The following is a 14452-nucleotide window of genomic DNA, read 5'->3' on the forward strand; positions in this document are numbered from 1 at the left end:
CTGCTCCAACAAAGTTATGAGGAAGATAGATCAAAAATGACAATCCGTAAATTTAACGGACACTATCACGAATTGATTGATCCATACGATGTATCTTTGTCCAAACTTAATATGGACATTTTTACCACGTGTTAGATTGTGGTTGATCATAATGTATTCTGATCTTTTTTTTATACAAAAAATGACTTATTCCCGATAGTGACTATTTTGCTAGTGTGAAATTGCATTCCTATAAGACGTATAAGACGTGTCATGGTACTTTTCCATCCCAAATTAAAATTTAGTTTTTAAGTTATATTTGTTATTGTTTTCGGATTTTGTTAAATGTCTTAACATTTGTAATTATATATCTTATTTTTTCTGTTATATTCGTGTCGCTGCGATATAGTCTTTTTGTGATAATGCGGCGTAAAGCAACCAACAATCAATCAATCAATGTTATATTCATGTGTTATGGAAAAGATAATTGATCACCAGATCATTTATCAGATTTTAGTTTGGATAAACAAAATTTACACGTCTATATATTTGGTTTACAGTTTGATTAAGGAGAACGCCGACATAAACAATTAACTTTCGTATTACTACAACAATTTGATATTAATTAGCATTGTAATTTTCACTGTTGATAATTAACGTTAGATAAGTCATACAAATCTAATCTTGAACTTCATCTAAATTCTTTTTTGATTTTTGAAACACGTTTTAGAAATTCAAATGTGACGAACTTTGAGGGTAATACTGGTTATGGCTAACAAGACTGTGATATTTTGTCATTTATCCGTTTTATTCTGTAGCTATTCACCACTTCAGTGGAATCATTTACTGTAAACCAACTTCTTTTCGCGGATACTTAATTTCGCGTTTATCCCTAGCTTGTCCAATTCGCGGCGATTTAGTTTCGCGAGTTTCTAATTTACTTGATGTAGTTTGATAATGAAAGATATAAGATATACATATTCACGACCATTTAATTTCGCGTTATTTTTCTACTCGCGAAAGTCGCGAAAATAAATCGCTCGGGATATTAAGTTGGTTTACAGTATGTCTATTATGTAGTTATTTTATTAAATTTACTGTTTGCAAAAGTATATATTATTCTAAATTCTAAATAATATTAAAGGATGTTCTTGTCCCAGATATATAACCTTGACCATATTGGTCACGACTTTTTGAAACTTTTCGTCCTCGGTGCTTTTCAGTTTTATCTTTGTTTTGTCTTTCAAACTTTTTTCATCTTGGCGTCGCTTGTTAGTCTTATGTGGACATGGCGCATGTCTGGCGTATTAAATTGTTAACAAAGTACCTTTTGTTGGCTTTTAATTGTTTGTTTCTCTGTGATATAATTTCTCCCGTTTATTTGTATTAAAGTCCTGTCATGTGATGTTGTCATTTAAAAGTTATAACTAATATTGCCATTGAAGCGGGAGTTTTGACATGCCACAAAACCAGATTCAACCCACCATTGTTATCTTAAATGCCCTGTACCAAGTCAGGGAAATGGCCATTGTTCGTTTCTGTGTGTGTTATATTTTAATGTTGTGTTTCTATAGTGTCGTAGTTCTCTTATATTTGATGCGTTTCCCTCAGTTTAAGCTTTTATATTGACGCAAAATATCTTAAAGATCAATACTAAAATTGCATTGAAATTGTTCACTCCTTTATGTCTGAATATTATGTGATACACTACGTGTTTAATTCAAATATGGCAGAAGTCCTAATTCATTTGTATCAGGGATATACGATGTAAGTATATACCTCATGAATGCATGTGGTAATGATTCATTGCGTTATTCATACAACGCTTCTTTACACATAGAAACTAGTTGTTACTGTTCAGTTGTGACAACTGTCAATAGAAATTAAAACAAATATTGTTTTCAATGAAATTTGAAATTGTATAGTTTTAAGTAGCTATAGTTGACCAAGTCAGACATTTTTAGAATATTTTAACACTTCCATACTCAAGATATTAAAGGTTTTGAATTGTATACAAAGTATTTGACTGTGTGAAAAAAGGATGATTTACCTTGATGAAGCTGCGTCACTTCAGCTTGCAGGGGATCTTCTTTTTTGTTAATTTCGTAACATAATAATAATTCATCTATAAAAAAAGCTCAGCTTCAAAAGATCTATCATACGGATTAAAGTTTTCGATATTGACATAGAAACGGAAAGCAATGGTACCATATGTTCCTGTCATAAAGGAAGGGGTCATCTTTACCAAGTTTTGTCTAGTCGAACTAAGATTTAACCTCAAACTAATTGCAAAAAAAAAGTTTTAGTTCTAATCTATAGCATAAACCCTAAATATACACAGACAACAGTCCCATAAAATCTTACTCGAGGAAAACTCAAAATTCTATGGAAATTAACATTGTCGTCAGTTTTTTTTTTAATTTCTTGAAAGTTATGTTACGTTGATGGTGTAATACGTTTGTATTTGTCTAAATTATATATTCTTCTGCTCATGAAATGTACAAAACCGAAGTGTAATGGATAGTTTTATTTTTTTGAATGCATTTTTCATTAAATAAATTGCAGAATTGAAAATTTGTGACCATTTTGAAAAATAATGTGAAAATTTGCATTTTTTATGTCGATATATTATAATTTTTCATCATCTTACTTGTCTAAAGAAGCTTTAAATCACAAAAAGAAGAATACATGCTTAATTTTTTTTTATTAAATTTGAGATTCCTCACCTTGACATATTGAAAAATTCAATAAAGTGTCAACTAATGAATATCGATATTTAGATTATAGCTTGATAAGAGTAATGATAACCCCTTTAGAGTTGTTTGTTATACTCTAAAGTCTGCTAAAAAAAGAGAATCAATACATTCGGCTGAATAAGAGCGGTAAAGTTATAATTTTATATCAATTTCTATTGATATATCTACCTTTTTTGCAAGAGTTATCTCCATTTTCAATGCAAATCTCCATAGGAATTTTAAATGGTGATTTTTTTAGTCTTCTTCAAGTAAGATGTTATGGGACTTTTTTCTGTGCATATTTTGGGTATCTTGCTAAAGATTAAAACTTAAAAATATTCTGTTTGTATGCTAGATTGGCTGGACTAGTTGTAGTTTCTGAACGTAGCTCTTCTGACATACCTTAACAGGTGATCTTGTTTGTTATCAACGGTCATATTCGATATTTTAAAGCCCTGTTGAAATATATATATAGCCGGACTGCTGCAGTGCAGGCGATTTGGTGTCACGGTATCACATTAGCATGGGTTCGAATCCCGGCGAGGGAAGAACCAAACATTTGCGAAAGCAAATTTACAGATCTAACATTGTTGAGTTGTATATACATTATGTACACAGCCATGTATCACTATCATTGATGGTGATCCGATGGATACATCTGTTGTAGAGTTGTCACTGACTCAGACGTACTTATAAATGTAATTATTTTCTGTGACTGTATCTTACATTAATTTGTAGGATCCTTTACTATAGATAATTTAGCTGATCTGTAACAATAACATCTTCATGCCTTATATATCATGTACTGTAGTACGACGCTAGATTAAAACAGAAAGGGAAAGGTAGCACATGGCCAGCGAGAGCTCTATTTAAGTAGAGCCCACGTGGTCGTGTGGTCTAGCGGGACGGCTGCAGTGCAGGCGATTTGGTGTCACGATATCACAGAAGCATGGGTTCGAATCCCGGCGAGGGAAGAACCAAAAATTTGCGAAAGCAAATTGACAGATCTAACATTGTTGGGTTGATGTTTAGACGAGTTGTATACATATATATTTGGTAGTTAACCGAGTCTAAATTGAAAACTACGTTCAAACCTATGATTGCGTTGGATAAAAACCACAGCTTTTATACGTGGGCATGTAAAACAAATGTCGTTGTAGAAGGGTCGTAGAACAGCACAAACAACATTTTCCAAAAGACCAAAAAAGTGAAAAGTATATTTAAACAAAACGTATTTGACTAGCAGGTCGAACAACTGATGTTCTTTAACCCTGCTGACTGTCATTGACGTTTTCCAAATAAAATTTATCAAAAGATGTAACAACATGGATCTTAATATAAATTTAACACTAAACAGACAAAAAATTACTTTTGGCCACGATGTTATGCCACAAACATACGGTGTCAATAATATTTTAGTACACCAGATTCGGATTTTGACAATAAATGTCTTTTCAGTGATTTTAAGGATCGAAATGGTATTTGGAAGGCCATATAAAAAGTATATGTGGTAGTTATTGAAATTGTTAAATTACACGTATCATGGACAATCTACAGAACTCAGTATCTCACAAGGAACTATCATAGAACTATGAAAAACACAAGTAACGCTTCTCAGTGTAATGGATATAAATGTTCGGGTAGCAACACCCGGGGCTAATGGTTGTGTTCCAAAGTGCGTTAACCAATATAAAAATCCCAGATTCGGGGATATACAATTAATCTTATTGAATATAGAAATTGTACAATGGGAAGAATTTCTGTTTGGTAAACAAATTTAGAATTATGTCCCATGTGACGCTGTTTGCTGTTTTGATTCTGTTCTTTGTAAAGGATCGAATAGAATAAAAATTTACGTATAAAATGTCTATCATAAACATTTAACTTTAAATCTTGTTTACAAAACATGCGAGGCTTTAAAAAAAATGTATTGCAGACGGTACTGTAGTTCTACCTACTAGTAAACATACATGGTTTAATTCGGCTTATTAGACAATCACTATCATTTTTCTAACCTAACAACATGGATATAAATACGTTGTAGTATATATTTATACAATACATGTCTTCCCTTTTCAGAAAGAAACGATAATATAAAGCTGAATCTAAATATTACCAACAGACAACAAAAAGACAATGTACAGGAGAAGACATCAGGTAAAATATTAATCGAAAAATTGTGACAGACTTTTCTACTGTAAATTAGTTTTACTAAGGAAACACATTGTATCCCAAAACCTGTAATGAAAACAAACGCAAAAATATTTAGGGATAACAGGTAAATGTGTACAGCAAACTTAAGTACACTTTACTAATATATACTAATATTAGGGGAAAAAAATTTAGAATGGAAATGAGGAATGTGTCGAAGAGACAACAACCCGACCAAATAAAAAAAAACAACAGCAGAAGGTCACCTACAGGTCTTCAATGTAGCGGGAAATCCCCGCACCCGGAGGCGTCCTTCAGCTGGCCCATAAACAAGTATATACTAGTTCAGTGATAATGAACGCCATACTAATTTCCAAATTGTACACAAGAAACTAAATTTAAAATAATACAAGGCTAACAAAGGCCAGAGGCTCCTGACTTGTGACAGGCGCAAAAATGCGGCGGGGTTAAATATGTTTGTGAGATCTCAACCCTCACCCTATACCTCTAACCAATGTAGAAAGTAAACGCATAACAATACGCACATTAAAATTCAGTTCAAGAGAAGTCCGAGTCTGATGTCAGAAGATGTAACCAAAGAAAATAAACAAAATGACAATAATACATAAATAACAACAGACTTCTAGCAGTTAACTGACATGCCAGCTCCAGACTTCAATTAAACTGACTGAAAGGTTATGATTTCATCATATGAACATCAGGCACAATCCTTTCCGTTAGGGGTTTAGTATTATACCATCATAACATATATGAGAAGAACATAACCAGTGTCATGCCAACAACTGTTTTTAGAATAAATGTTTTTAATTCAAATGCAAAGACTTTATCAGTGACTCAATATTAACGCCAAAATATGCAAGCTTTAATGTCTTGACAACAGGATCGTAATTATATCCCTTCATAATAAGTCTATACAGAGGTTTTGTTAGTTTATGAGGTGAATACTGACACCTTTGTGCTTTATAAAGAATATTTCTATAAAAAATTGGATGTGAAATACCTGAACGTATAAGAAGTCTGCATGTTGAGCTATATTTACGAATGATGTCCTTATACCGATGATAAAATTTAGTAAATGTTTTGACTAGTTTGTGATATCGAAAACCCTGGTGTAATAATTTTTCAGTAATACATAAATTTCTCTCGGTAAAATATTAAACATTGTTACATACACGAGCGAATCGTACAAGTTGAGATATATAAACACAGTAAGATGGTGACAAGGGAACGTCACCATCTAAAAATGGATAATTAACGATAGGAAATGAAATATCATCCCTTTTATCATAAAATTTAGTATTCAGCTTTCCATTAGTGATATCGATATCAAGATCGAGGAAAGGGCAGTGGTCATTGTTAGTATTAGCTTTATTTAAAGTACGTTCAACAGGATAAATTTCATTATACTGCAATCAGCTATTTTACTATACAGAAAAAAACTATACGTATAAAAGTTAGCTTTATACGTCAATGACCTCAACTAACCTATAAGCCCCGCCTCCTTGCCGGAACTACTGTATTTCATCAACAACGTCACGTCACGACCATGACAACGTAAAGTTACAATGATCAAACTTTTATGAATTTAAACTTTTATGTAATTGGTTACTCATATACCATGTTTATCAAATGTTATTGATTAAATTCATTTTCCCTTTTAATTCCTTAATATGTCAATGTCTTACCGCCTGGACTACGTTCATAGGGAAATCCCCCAAAATGGAACCCAAGAGGGAAATTCAAAACATTTTTTTCTACAATTTTTGTTACATATTTTTTTCATTTTTCATTTTTTTTTCGATTTCAGTATAAAGACAATATACGTATAGTGTCTTGAAAAATGAAATTTATTTGTATTCGGCACGAAACGGGAAAATGCTCGGTAGAACCTCGCATTTTCTCGTTTCTGAGCCTCATACAAATAAATTTATATTGTCTAATTAATATACATACTGAAGTCGTCATTATTGAAATTATTATCAAATATCATCCAAATATCTAAAAGTAGTATTAAATTTGTTTATCGAATGTTGTTTCGATGGGTCTTTGCATATTTTTGTCATAAATTGTAACTCATAACAATACAAAAACAGGTCCGAAATAAGTTGTGCACAGTAAGTCCCCATTGGAATTCCGATAATCTGACGATATACGGAATCCTCAAAGCGAACAAAAATGTTATCTAGTAAAAATTTTGTTTATTGCTACTAAAAAATGACCTAAAAGAGGTTGAACATATATATTCACATTCTGATTTTCTAAATGCCCATTTAGTTAGGGGTGTGAATTTTTTCTTAATGAGAATGTGAGGCAATGTGGTATACAGGGTGGACAAATCAAAACTTTGAACAGATTCGAAATCACCAATATAAGCATGCAATTTATCAAGTACTTCCAACGAGTTCTTGACACTCCAAAAGTAATTTATTCCACTATTTTCGAAGGCCTTATTTGTTTTTAATTGTACCAAGTGTGCTGGTAAGAAGAATAGATAATTTAGTAGTTGAACAATGGCTTGAAGACGAAATAAATCTATATTTGTAAGGGGTTTTGTGTAGCTTCGGAAGCAAATACATAGTTGGGACTTTGATTGTTTTTGGCTCTGATTGTAAAGCGGTAGCTAAACGTTTATGTTTGTTACAGATTTCGTTTTCTGAAAATGGAGTCAGTTGGAATGTTGGTGAATTGGTGATTTCCTTTTTCAGAACCTCAATGTAAAATTTACGTCAAACAATAATAATATTATTAGCAGCTTTATCGGACGGGGCAAAAACTAATTCTTTGGCTAGTTCTTTTAGTTTATGTTTGATACGAGAAATAGGTTTATTATGGTTATTGTTAATAGTAAAATGTTCTTTAAAATGTTGAATACGTATGTCAACTATCTTCATTACCGAGTTAAAAAAGAGTCCAAAGATTTGTTGTCAGCTTTTTCCCGTTTTATCCATTTCATACAGTGAGTATGGAGTGAGTCGTGGATGATATTATGACACTCATTCCAATTAATAATTGACGGGGACGACATTTAGGTCCTTTACTGAGGAATGATTTTAACTCTCGGTCTTGAACGATGTTAAGATCTCCTGTTATACCATGGGAAATGGGTCCATAAATATATTCGGAATTACTGCAATTGACTATAATTAAACACAAATTTCCGGGTAGATTTCTTGTTAGACTGGATCCCGATCGCAATATTAAGTATGTTACACATATACCAATATAACGACCGGGACGAGCTTAACGTTACCTTGAACTTTTTACATCGCTCTTCAAAATCGGAGGTAATTCTTCACTGAACGCCGCCTGTTGGCGAACTTTTGAAAGATGGCGTCCTTGGAGACGCTCCTTCTCAGGATGAACTCCGAGATGTCATCAAAATAAATGTATTTAAAAGACAAGCAGGAACTATGTATTCGTGAGAGAGTATGCTAATATCTAATACCTGGAACGTAGTCCCAGGGACCAGGATAATTTCTTGTAAATATAACAAATAAGAGGTAGCTCAGTGCACACACATTTTAATGTCGATTGTCTTTTTAAATGTTGTTCACGTTGTATTCGAGAATTGAAAATTTCAAACAAAACTTACGTAGGTTAACACAAGTAACTTAATCTTACAACTACATGGAATTATGAGAAAATTCTATAAATTACGGTTGTCTCCCTTCGCCAGATTCAGCATTTTAGATATCAGTAGGATATATATGATATTGTTTTAATTCTAAACAAAACCATGCATCAGGCACGGATCATTCGATTTTCAGGGGTGGAATAATGTGAATTTAGAATGGAGATATTTCCTGGCCTTGATTTTGACTGAATAAAATTAATTTAACAATTGGCCAGCACCTTGAGTTTAAAAAAATCCAACATTTTCCCCGTTCAATAATTTTCAAAACAAAATCCCTTAAAAATGTTAAACATACGGTTTTTCTTTGTATAATCATATCTACTTAGGAGGGGCCTTGAACTGAAATAAACAGACAGAATCCTCGAATGTATGTTGAAACAAATTTTGGAAGAGAACTCACAAAACCCAACGGCATAATAAAAAAATGCATCAAAAAAGATAAATCGGAATATAGAATTGTGTTGGCAAACTAGAACAAAATAAGCTGAATCGAATTTTTGGAAAAAAGTTGATCCATAAACCCTCCCCTAAACATCTAAAAGTAAAAGGGTTGCTTCCTTATCAAAAACACGTATCTGTATTTACCTAAACGAAAGTAAAATGTGTACAAAAATTAAAAAATATTTTGTTACAGAAAAATAATTTACCAAACACGTTTTTGGGCATTTAAAAGTCAATATTTCCATTCCTTTTTATCTGTCTTCTCGGGACGGAGAGAATTTATCGACCTCATTGAACCAGAATACCAAAAGGTCTGCATGGTCGGCGTTCTATCGAACTGACAGAAAGGAGTTCGAGTATTTTATTATACCTCATAAGGTCGTGTCAAGTAGGATAAACAGTACTGTAGTTTTATCGGAAATAGAACGGTACACAAGCTTTAAAGTCAACAGGTTGACAAGTGTTTTGAGGTTACCAATATGTTGAAAAGTCGTTAAATGCATTGGTCGAGTAAAGATTAACGAATCGACAGGTTGACTGATTACATTTCATAGTTTACTTAATATTTTGTTTTTCAATCGTTGTGTCCACCGTTTATCAATTGTGTGTCCTTCTCCGACCCTAATTAGCACGGGTTTAATACTTCAACTCTACTAAATTAGTTTTTTGATAATTCTATCGATTTTATTATTTCAACCGGGTTAACTTGTCCTAGCTTACTCGGTTGGTTACTATTATGGTAACTATATATAAACATTTATCTCATCCCTAGTAATCATAATTAAGTTTTGCCTGGTTGAAATAATAATAATCTATTAAAAGAGTTCACGTAAAATTTGTTTAACGTAGCTATATGTCTTACCAAGAATCGAAATTGAAGATGACAGATGTAAAAGGATGGCAATAACTGTTAGGCCTCATACAACTTTCGTTCAATCCAAACACCAAATATTATTTCTTTATATTCAAATAACCAATATCACGTTGGTACAATCAAAATTGATTCATTATATTTGATCGCAGTACTCTCACTATAATCTAGGTCGAACTTGCTTATAATTACCAAGCAAGTCATGTAAGGGACCGTTTGCGTATGCTTTACCAAATATGTTCATGCCATGAATTAACAGTATGTTAAGAATGTTCCGATACCACAAACAAAATCGCCCAAGAAGTTTGCATTGTTTCATCAACGTCATTCAGGGGTAAATGCAATTTGTGTCTAAGGTGTCTGTGTTGTACCACAGAAAGTATACCTTTCTCTTCCCACGACAGCATTCTTTTTTCAAAGTAATTACCTTTCCCAGCGATGCTTCGAAAGATAACAGTAGCCTATGCTAACTTTAATTTATCTGCCTGTACGTCCGTCCGTCCGTTCGTAACACAAATATTGTTACTCATAAATCTGCATCCCTCAATGGATTCTACACATGGTAATTTAGCACACTGCGATATGGTTTTTCTTTCACTTGCCATAATGTACTTTCCAGGTAAACGTTTCTTAACTGCTTTTCTTGTTAGATTATAGCACACGGAAACGACAAAGTTCATTCGTTTTAAGAAACAAAAGCTGAGTTCTCAATAAGACACACACAACTTATTTTTTATATTCTCACAAATATTAACAACATCCCTGTATCATGTTAATGACAATCAAATAAAATATCTCCCAAAACTATCTGATACTCAAAAAATCCGGGTATTCTTATATGCTTGAATATTAGGAAACATTACAACCTACATGTATATTTACCTAAATTACTGAATTTGTGTCCTAAATCTTTGATCAACTTTATCCTTTTCAGATTAAATATGTTCAAAAAATGCATTTCCCGTATACTCTTTGAACGCGACACGTCATGTTCAAATTTTATTTGAAAAGAAACTCTTTTTGTACGAAAAAAGGACAAAATTCAAAAATTTGTAAACAAGTTAAAATTTTATGAATAAATTATATCTACCTGACATATGTCCGTTATGATTCCTTTTCACGTTGGTATTTAACTCGCTCCCCACCGGAAGTTAAAAACTAGTACTCAGGTGTACTGTTATGACTTCCGGTCCAGGTAAACGAGATCAGTTTTCACATGGCGCTTGAAAGACACCGCGTGTCAAACTTCTCATTTACGGGGAGGTAGGGTGGTTTGACATATGTCAGGTATGTATAATTTATTCATAAACTTTTAACTTGTTTACAAATTTTTGAATTTTAATTTCATAAATTAAAAACCTACCTGACATATGTCCGTTAGGATTATCTCTGATTCCAAAGCAATCCCTTTCTGGATGTGGGTTAATAGAAGTTTGCCTCTATAGATCTTTTGGAAATATTTTCCTCTTCTTCACATCAGTTCATTTTATAAGTTATATGTACAAACATCTTTGTGTAGTTTTTAAAATTTTATGATTTTTTAAAATATTTTTCTGCATTTTTTATAAAAATGTCTCTCATAACTTCATGTTGTAAGTATTTTCTATATACAGTTAAAAACTACCACTGTTAATATTTTCACACAAATTTAAAAAACATTCTCTCCATCAAACTCGTCGGGAAAGTATTCAAATGTTTAAAAATCCACCTGTACATCTTTTAAGTAAAAATTCACAAAAGTGTTGGTTTGACTCCAATCTGCACTATCTAAAATGTCTTTCATTTTTGCTCCTTTGAAAAGAGCCCAGGAAGGTCCAATTGACCTAGTAGCATGTCCTTTCACTGAAGGAATATCTTTCTTCTGTTTCTTATATAGATATAGGAAGATGTGGTGTGAGTGGCAATGAGACAACACTCCATCCAAGTAACAATTTAAAAAGTAAACCATTATAGGTTAAAGTACGGCCTTCAACACGGAGCCTTGGCTCACACCGAACAACAAGCTATAAAGGGCCACAAAATTACTAGTGTTAAACCATTCAAACGGGAAAACCAACATGCTTAATCACCTTAACTAACCAACTTGCAATAGTTTGTGAAGACACTGATCTATGTGGTTTATTAACAGTTAAAAACAATTTCAGTTCATCTTTGTCATTCTTGTCTCTTAAATCTTCTGTATTCCTCAAATAATGTGTCAAAGCCCTCTTAGGATCTAATAATCTGTTGTTCTCAAAAGCTGAAATAAAAATAGTCTGACTTTGATGAGAAATTCTATCTTATTTTGACAAACCATGACGTAAAAAAGTTACCCCTTTATTTGAACATTAACTGAACTTTCACCAATTCTCAAAGATTGCAAATCCCCACATCTTCTAAAAGTAGTAATTGCAATAAAAAAAAATGTTTTCCAAGTTATATATTTTCATTGGTTCATAAGGTTCTTTCTTTAGTAGGTCTAAGTCTAAGACTAAAGGTAAATCCCACTCTGGTACAAGTTTTCGATTAGGCGGTCTCGTATTAAAAACCCCTTTTAGTAATTTTATAATGTAAGGGTGCTGACCAACAGGGATTTTTTCAATAGGAGATAATACTGAAGACAGCATAGACCTGTAACCTGCAATTGTCCCATATTGTAAACCTTTGTCAAATAAATGAGTCAAAATTTTTTCTAAAGAAGCTGTATAGGGATCAATATCCCGTTCAGAACACCAGCTATTGTATTTTCTAAATTTAGCTTTATAGTCTTTTTGAGTACCTGCCCGCCAAGATGCTGACAAGATTTTCCTAGCGTTTTCAGAAAAAAACCTTTTGTTTTGAGCTGCTGGTCGATAGTAGCCATGCAGTTAACTGAAACACTTCTGGGTTCGGATGTGCCACTTTTCTCTTGCCCTGAACCAGCAGATTTTCTGCTAGTGGAAGTTTTAGAGGCCAAGCTACAATGTACTTGTAGTTGTAACAACTGGGGATACCAATGTTGTCTTGGCCAATGTGGAGCTATCAGTATTATCTCGCACTGAAATTTTTGCATGTGCTGTACAATTTTTGGAATTAGTGCAAGAGGGGGGGGGAATGCATAGGCAAACATGTTGTTCCATTCTATGGACAGAGCATCCACTGCTAATGTTTGTGGGTGATTCATCCATGAGCAAAAAACAACTGCTTTTTTGTTTTCGTTCGTCGCAAAATGATCGATTGTTGGATGCCCCCAATTTTGAAAAAATTGATGCACAACTGAATTGTCTAATTCCCACTCTGTTGCCTGAATTTTTATCCGACTCAATTGATCTGCTAATACATTGTTTACTCCCGCAATGTGTGCTGCTTTCAGATAAATTTTGTTTTCTAGGGCAAACATCCATAAATCCCATGTCCTTTGACATAGCTGAAGTGACCGAGTCCCTCCTTTCTTGTTTATGTATTGGACTACTGTAACATTGTCCGACCGAATCAAAACTAGGTCTGATTTTGTTTTAAAGATCTTTCCTGCATAATGTTTGCTCAAGACAACCACCATTCCAAATTGGGCTTTTAGGTTTGGAGTACATTGAAAATCTAAACTCCTTTTGATGGGGTCCAATTTCGAAGTAAATGTAATTGGACAGGCCTCATAAATAACCTGGCATTCGGAATCAACTCTAGACAAGATGCCATTTTCCCTAATACTTCCATGTAATGTCTGGCTGTTACCATGCCATTCATTACTTTTTGTACTGATAGAAATAGACTCTGTATCCTGTCCTGAGTTGGTAAAACCAAACCTTGATCGAACATCAACACCGCTCCCAAATAAGTGATTGTTTGATTTGGTATTAAACTGGAATTTTCGTGATTGATTAAAAAGCCTAATCGAACAAGGAGATTCAACTTTATTTCTCGATCTATTACAAGTTTTTGTTGAAACTGATTGACACACATCCAATCGTCTAGATATACTGCTAGACGTATGTTTTGTTTTCTTAAATGGGCAGCAACTACTGACACCACCTTCGTAAAAACTCGTGGTGAGGATGTTGGGCCAAAACAAAGGGCTTTGAACTGGTACACTTGCCCTTGAACAGAAAATCTGAGGTATTTCCTGTGATTTTTTAATACTTTTATATGAAAATAAGCGTCTTTTGAATCAAGACTTATTGCCCAATCTCCTTGTTTTACTAAGTTTAACACTTTTGAAATTGTGTCCATTTTGAAGTGTTGCTTCCGAAGATACTGATTTAGTGGTTTCAAATTTATAACCGGTCTCATTTGTCCATTCTTTTTTGGAACTAGAAATAACGTACTGTAAAAACCTGTCATTCTTTCTTTGACTGGTACTTTTTCTATAGCCCCTTTTTCCAAAAGAGAATTTATTTCTAAATTCAAAATATCCAAATTTTTTGTACTGACTACTGTCTTTTTATTCCATGAACAGGAGGTTTTTGCAGAAACTCCAGTTTGTAACCGTCTTTGATTATTGACAGAACCCACTGATCCCGAGTTATCTGCTCCCATTCTTGTAATAAATGTGTTAACCTCCCCCCGACCGGTATGTGTATCTTCGGAAACTTCACTTTCTCACCTTGTCATCTAAAGTGTCCTGAGGGTTTTCCTCCTCTACTGTTACTAGCGCCTCTTGTAAAC

The 14452-nt window shown here is 33.4% G+C and overlaps 1 protein-coding gene across 1 annotated transcript in view; it reads left to right on the forward strand.

Moving 5' to 3' along the window:
- The window catches only part of LOC134690213 (uncharacterized), a 56376-nt gene that overhangs the window by 23430 nt on the left and 18494 nt on the right, over nucleotides 1-14452 (forward strand). The window contains exon 7 of the mRNA XM_063550188.1: nucleotides 4794-4871. Coding sequence (XP_063406258.1) covers nucleotides 4794-4871 — 78 coding nt within the window. The remainder of the gene's footprint in view (nucleotides 1-4793; nucleotides 4872-14452) is intronic.

This window comes from Mytilus trossulus, chromosome 11 (genome assembly GCF_036588685.1).
Source record: "Mytilus trossulus isolate FHL-02 chromosome 11, PNRI_Mtr1.1.1.hap1, whole genome shotgun sequence".
Classification (NCBI taxonomy): domain Eukaryota; kingdom Metazoa; phylum Mollusca; class Bivalvia; order Mytilida; family Mytilidae; genus Mytilus; species Mytilus trossulus.